Source organism: Salvelinus sp. IW2-2015, linkage group LG31, assembly GCF_002910315.2.
Source record: "Salvelinus sp. IW2-2015 linkage group LG31, ASM291031v2, whole genome shotgun sequence".
Classification (NCBI taxonomy): domain Eukaryota; kingdom Metazoa; phylum Chordata; class Actinopteri; order Salmoniformes; family Salmonidae; genus Salvelinus; species Salvelinus sp. IW2-2015.
Genome location: NC_036870.1, coordinates 13,790,425 through 13,797,470, shown reverse-complemented (window position 1 = coordinate 13,797,470; position 7,046 = coordinate 13,790,425). Strand labels below are relative to the sequence as shown.

The 7,046-nt window shown below is 39.3% G+C and overlaps 1 protein-coding gene across 1 annotated transcript in view; it reads left to right on the top strand.

Annotated features, from left to right (window-relative positions):
* Window positions 1–7,046, top strand: part of LOC111955526 (uncharacterized) — a 92,090-nt gene that overhangs the window by 4,996 nt on the left and 80,048 nt on the right. The window contains exons 2-7 of the mRNA XM_023975739.2: window positions 2,337–2,497; window positions 2,683–2,756; window positions 3,147–3,286; window positions 3,395–4,530; window positions 4,648–4,788; window positions 5,445–5,525. Of these exons, the coding sequence (XP_023831507.1) occupies window positions 2,366–2,497; window positions 2,683–2,756; window positions 3,147–3,286; window positions 3,395–4,530; window positions 4,648–4,788; window positions 5,445–5,495 (1,674 nt within the window). The 5' untranslated portion in view covers window positions 2,337–2,365 and the 3' untranslated portion in view covers window positions 5,496–5,525. The remainder of the gene's footprint in view (window positions 1–2,336; window positions 2,498–2,682; window positions 2,757–3,146; window positions 3,287–3,394; window positions 4,531–4,647; window positions 4,789–5,444; window positions 5,526–7,046) is intronic.

The window sequence follows — 7,046 nt, the reverse complement described above, 5'->3', positions numbered from 1 at the left end:
GTGTGAACCTTGGGCTTTATAGCCTCAGCTTTGCAGCATTTTGAGAAATGATTCTTCTTCCCACAGTTGTTACATGATTTGCCATATGCAGGGCAATTTCTTGGCTTGTGGATAAATCCACATTTTCCACATGTAGTGTTTTGATTTCTCTCTTGAGCTTGTTTTTGTTTTATAAGGCGTTGTGTGTGGTGCTCCTCTCTTTTTATTGCATGCACTGACGTCTCATCCCTGCACAGCTCTTTAGCTTGTGCTCTGGTGGTTTCAGCTGCTCGACACATATTCACTGCTTTATCCAAAGTTAAATCTTGCTCACACGGCAATCTCTCCTTGAGTCCATTATCAAGTATGCCACAGACTATGCTGTCTTTCACCAGTGAGTCTTTCAGATTTTCAAATTGACACATTTTGCTCAGTGTGTTCAGCTCAGCCAATGACTGGTCAAAACTGACTTCCTGTTTCTGATCATGCTTCAGCTAGAAAACTCCTTGTTTAGCCATGCAAGGCATTCTTCAACCAAATGCCCCGCCCGCATAGCCTGCTGGGTAACGTATTCTAAACGTTATTAACACATAACAACACACAAACCATAGTCAGTTTTTTTTATGGCGGGTTTGGAGCAGTGGCTTCTTCCTTGCTGAGAGACCTTTCAGGTTATGTTGATCTAGGACTCGTTTTACTGTGGATATAGATACTTTTGTACCTGTTTCCCCTAGCATCTTCACAAGGTCCTTTGCTGWTGTTCTGGGATTGATTTGCACTTTTCGCAGCAAAGTACATTCATCTCTGGGAGACAGAATGTGTCTCCTTCCTGAGCGGTATGACCGCTGCGTGGTCTCATGGTGTTTATACTTGCCTACTATTGAGGCACTGAGTTTGACGGTAGGCCTTGAAATACATCCACAGGTACACCTCCAATTGACTCAAATGATGTCAATTAGCCTATCAGAAGCTTCTAAAGCCATGACATCATTTTCTGGAATTTTCCAAGCTGTTTAAAGGCACAGTCAACTTAGTGTATGTAAACTTCTGACCAACTGAAATGGTGAGACAGTGAATTATAAGTGAAATAATCTGTGAAAACAATTTTTGGAAAAATTACTTGTGTCATGCACAAAGTAGATGTCCTAATCGACTTGCCAAAACTATAGTTTGTTAACAAGAAATTTGTGSAGTGGACTCCAACCTAAGTGTATGTATTTTGTATAGTAGGCCTATAATATTATCAATATTTTATATGCTTGATTGAGTAAACCATCTACCTTCACTGTCTATTTTCGAAAACTGTGTATTCAATGGCACTTACCGGCATTCAGAAAGACCAGCAGATCGAAATATTGTGTCACTAGCGCCAACTCAAAGCACAAATATATATTGCGATGACTATGAAATGACTATTAGATAACAAAGTAGACACGCTATAATTTGGCCCATCTGGTGATTGTCTTTGCGTTGATTCAGGTGTAKTTGACGGATTTTGAGCGGGAAAAGATGCCCTATTTTCTGTGACATGATAATACTATTATTTTGAAATGTATCCATAATTCAACTTAATCTACTTTGGTTTGACTCATTTGAGCTGAAAGGACAATGGTCCTTGTATACTAAAGTCCCAACCCTAAATGGCTTGCATAATAATGACAGTTATGGAATCCCTCGAGTATTCTCTACAGTCAGAACTCCATGAGTGTCCTGCAACAACTAATTAGCAAAGTCAATCTAAGTGTTAACACTTTTGAGAGGGGTATTGTACTTCAATTGATGTCTGATGTGGATAGAGTAATCTAAAGCTAAAGAGTAATCCAAATTAATACCACACCTTTATGAGTAGCTGATACTCCATTATGATTATTATGTTTCCTAATGGGKCACCAGATTTGCTCACTGCATTACTTTTATATACACTCTCAAACCTAGCCTGAAGACCCGATATTGAATTGCATTGAATTCTACATTGGGCATAAATGAGCATTTGGATAAGGAAAGATTCCACTCACAACCTCTACAAGCCAGAATGTTAAATAACTATACAGCCAACAGCTCTATGTGTGTGCTACAGATGTAGGATATTAATTTGATCACTCTTTTGCTGTTGACAATTGTATCAACTCCTACAGAAATGGTCAATTTGTTATAATCCACATAATTCACATTTCCTGTTGATGCAGATGATTTTCCTGCTGTAGAAAACTGGCTCAAATTAAGATCCTACATCTGTTAGTACTTTAGGCTACCTCAAAAATCCTCTGATTCCCAAGATGAAAGCTATAGAAGTCCATGTTACACTCATAGCCTTAAATGATCCACTTGAGTAAGGTGTATATTTTTGCTTGCCACAGGTTCCCTGTGTTCAGTCACTCCAGCAGGTATGAGCACCACCCCAACAAAAGATACGGTATTCCTGATGGGCATACAGATCACCAATCGGGTCTTCAATGACTCCCTATTGAATCCCAATTCCGAGGACTACAAGAAAATGTATGGCGAGGTCAGCCAATTGGTAAGATTAAGAACCATGCCTTAATTTAAACAACACCACTATATAAACTATACCACAGCACGGGCCTATGTGCCGTTCTGGTTCGGAAAAGGCTTACTTACAATATTATCACAGCAGGAATTATCTCTAAAAGTGATGGTCTCATGACAATGATGAAAATTGTGACATAATTGAGTATCTTTCAGCTTGCTGATGTCTACATGAGTCCTGCATCCGGAACAGCATCCACTTATGAGGGTGTTGCATCAATGACTTTCAGGTACAGTAAGCTTGACGAAGTCACCTGGATCCTTTAGATCAGCTTTTGAGAGGATGTGTAACTAAAGTATAAACTCACTGCATTTATATCGGTCCTTCACAGACCGAAACATGAAATTAGGAATTGGAATGACTTGCCTCGTCTAAACTATGTAAGCTTGTCAAAATTATAGCTTCAATGTCGAAATAACCTTAAGGTTACGTTTTGGTGGGTTGTAGTAGTGTTTGAAACAGCCATATAAAACTTTGAAACAAAATAAAATAAAATGGCTGTGATCTTCTGGTTTACAAGACGTGTTTAATGCCCGCCTCCACCTGGTTATGGGTGGGTGGGGATATGTTATTATACTGTATCATCTTTAACATTTAACATGAATATTATCTTTTACAGAAATGGATCAGTGATAGCAAACACTATCATGGTTTTCAACACAAAGATMATCAATAAATGGGTGGTCAAGTATGACTTCGTGAATCATATCCAAGCCAATCCTTCTGCCTCTCTCCAGATAAATACAAATTATACTGAATGTAAGACATAGAAATATACTAATTGCATTTTTCCATCATGTAATATTGATTCATTACTCTGATGTTTTTTTTTTACCTGAGTGAGTTCCCCCTTTCTGTTTTCACCAGTACCAGTTCCGGTTCCAAACTCAACCATAACCATCCCCACCACACCTCCTACAACAACAACTCACATGACTGCAACCACTACTAACCCACCAAAAATCACACCATTGGCTACAAATACAACTATGAAAATTCCAACAACTTCCACCCCATTGGCTCCAAATACAACTATGAACATTCCTACAACCTCCACCTCATTGGCTCCAAATATAACTGCGACAATTCCAACAACAACCACCCTGTTGGCTACAAATACAACTATGAAAATTCCAACAACGTCAACCCCATTGGCTCCAAATACAACTATGAAGATTCCTACAACTTCCACTTCATTGGCTCCAAATATAACTGCGACAATTCCAACCAGAACCACCCTGTTGGCTACAAATACAACTATGAAAATTCCAACAACTTCCACCTCATTGGCTCCAAATATAACTGCGACAATTCCAACAACAACCACCCTGTTGGCTACAAATACAACTATGAAAATTCCAACAACTTCCACCCCACTGGCTCCAGCTACAACTACCAAAATTCCAACAACCCCATTGGCTTCAAATACAACAACAAAATTTCCAACAACTTCCACCCCATTGGCTTCTAATACAACAAAGAAATTTCCAACAACTTCCGCCCCATTGGCTCCATCTAAAACTATGAAAATTCCAACAACAACCACCCCATTGGCTTCAACTATAACTACGAAAGATCCCTCTTTTGACAAAACCACACAAGATCCAATTGGCGTAGTAACCTTCTCTTCCACTATAGGCAGTGGAAAGAGAAACAATAGTGTACTCAGAACATCCAGTCCTACAAATATGTCATCTTCAATGACAACTGGTGGTTCAGGAGGAAACACAAGTCATGGTGCCAGTCCTTCACCTGGGACGGTGGACCCAGCAACAAACAGTAAGAGACCAACCATTTCCCCATCCGGCAAATTAACCAACCATCCCCTGAAGCCTTCCACCAGGCCTCAGTCAAGCACCACAACTAAATCTAGCACAACTGCAAACGCAGCAAACAGGGGTGTTGGTGGTGGGTTCAGTGACTGGGTACCGGGATGGGCCATTGCTCTGTTGGTGTTAGCCGCTGTCATCCTGCTGCTCCTCATTATCATCTTCATCATGATGGTGAGTAACCTGCATGGTAGTTTGTGTCCATTCTAAAAATATATATTTTGTGACACTTGAACGGCAACAGTTTTCCTTACTGTCTGATAGCTTTTTTACATGTTACTCTCTCAACAGGTGGTGCGCTGGTGCTGTAAAAGGTCAGATGGTCCGTACGCTCATGAAAAAAAGAGCATCCCCAACATGGACTCTTTCCCCACATATGTCCCCCAAGCCCATGTACAGGAGCAACCCAATGGCAAGACCTTTGAGACTATTGTAAGAATACCTCTAAACATGAAGTCTGATCATCTGATCATTAATTTTTAGTGGTCTAACTCAACATAACCTTTTTCTAGCATTGGCTCTGGAAATGTTGAATATTATAGCTGCTAATATTACTAATACAATATTTAGTGTAATACAATACAACTGTATTAAATGTACCTGGCCCCCTCAGTACTTTTGATAATACTTATCTTGAGCAATAACATAAGAATAGGAACAATATTGATTTTGATTTTGATCATCCAGCTTCCTCTTTCATCTCCGAGGCCTTCCTTTTGGCTTTGGCCTTCCTATCTCTGAGTAAAGTTTGTTAACTCCAGCGCAACTTTTTGTCAAAAGCTGTGGTTATCTGCATTAGCCACAGATGGAAAGAACCATATAGTGGGGAAATCAATGTGGCTGGGTACAAAACCACATCAATGCAACAGCTGCAAACTAAAAAGCCAGAGGGAAACACTTTAAGCCAAATATTTTATTACTGTGAGTGTTAAGTATATTGGATTAGCAATGAAATTTGGCTATACCATTTTTGCATATGTTTAGTGTGGCTGGGATGATCTGACAGTAGACATTATAGGAAGGGGTGTTTAAATGGGAATCTCTGAAATGAATGCATCTGTCTGATACTGAGTTACATTTCTCAACAGGATGACCCACAAAAGAAGAAAAAAACAGGCATGTACATAGTGAACCCCTGAGCAGAAGATGTGGAGATCACATACCAACAGGTACCTAAACCCAACACAGCTCCTGATTGGTGGTTTTAACAGACCCACAATATAAGACCGTTCTGGATTTGTTGTGAATGTTATGTCACTCTAAAATAAGGCTTAAAATATCCTTGAACTGTGACATAGAAATAACATATAGCTATTGTTAGTAATACATATCAATTCAACTACATAATGCTGTTCTACAATGACTTTTACAATTATTTGTGTCAAAATGCAAGAATTATATATATACAGACAGCTTTCGACTGATTTTTTTATTATAAAAAATGTCCTGGTTCTGTACAGAGGTTTAATTAGTTTGCAGCAGATTACATACAAGCAGAGCACAAACATACATCAAACTTTTCAAAATACACAACGCAGCGGAATGAGTTAAAGGAAATAGTCAGGTAATCACATTGCAGGAATTTATGCAAATCATTTGCAACACAATCATGGCTAAGATATATTTGAGGTTAAGAATGAAATAGATATGGCTTCACTGTATCAAGTGTCAATGTGCATAGTGATGGAATGATGGAACACATTCAATCTAATTCGCAATCTGTAGTTTAGATTTCTTGACATCCAAACGGCCTGCTATGGGCAGAGAGGATTCTCACAGTTAAAAACATTTAAAACAGTTTATCTTAGCTATTTAACACCAGATTATATTGGATCAATACCCAGCATGCCCATTCACAGCAAAGCTCTACAATCTTTCATTGATTCTTAATACCACTGTGTCACTCTTACAAAGGCGTATAAGGGATATTTCCTGGTAATGGCACCCGGCACATTGTTTTTATGGTGATTGATACCACTGTATTTACTTTAGTAAAGGTGGCACCTGCATTCTAGTGGCCCTGCCCAGTGCAATTAAATCATATTGATAAAAGCCTCAAATGTAATGGCTCAATATTGTATGGGAAGACACCTATACAATGCTGCCTCTCCCCACTTCAGATTGTGGGTAATTCATTGAGCGATCTGTTCCCATTTGAGGCTCAATCAAAATGAGTCATTATTTTTGACGAATGGCAAAGAAACAGGCTTGTCCACTGTGTGTGTGTGTGTGTGTGTGTGTGTGTGTGTGTGTGTGTGTGGTTTGAATCACTTGTAATTTTCAGTCTAAATGACCAGGGTTCAAACAGAATACGTAATATTGGCATGAACAAGCAATTTCACTATTGGGAAAGGATCTTTATGTATAGGGCTGGTCAAGCCCACAGGACCTAAAACAAGACACACCCACATGAAACACATTAACATGCTTGATTAAGAATCTATCTGATATGATAGATATCAGCCTCACCCATTACTGACGGCTTGTAAAATCAACTCACTCCGCAAATCTCCTAGTCAAACTTGGCGTAGATGTCTTAACTGGAAGAGTCAATTGCCTGTTCAACGTGCCAGTCAGTTTGTCAATTTTTCTTCCCTGCTGAGCTGCCGGTTCACCTGTAAGTTTTGTTATCGTCTTGTTGTTCCAAGTCAACCAACTTTTATTGTGGTCTCAGGGCTGCCTGCTTTTTC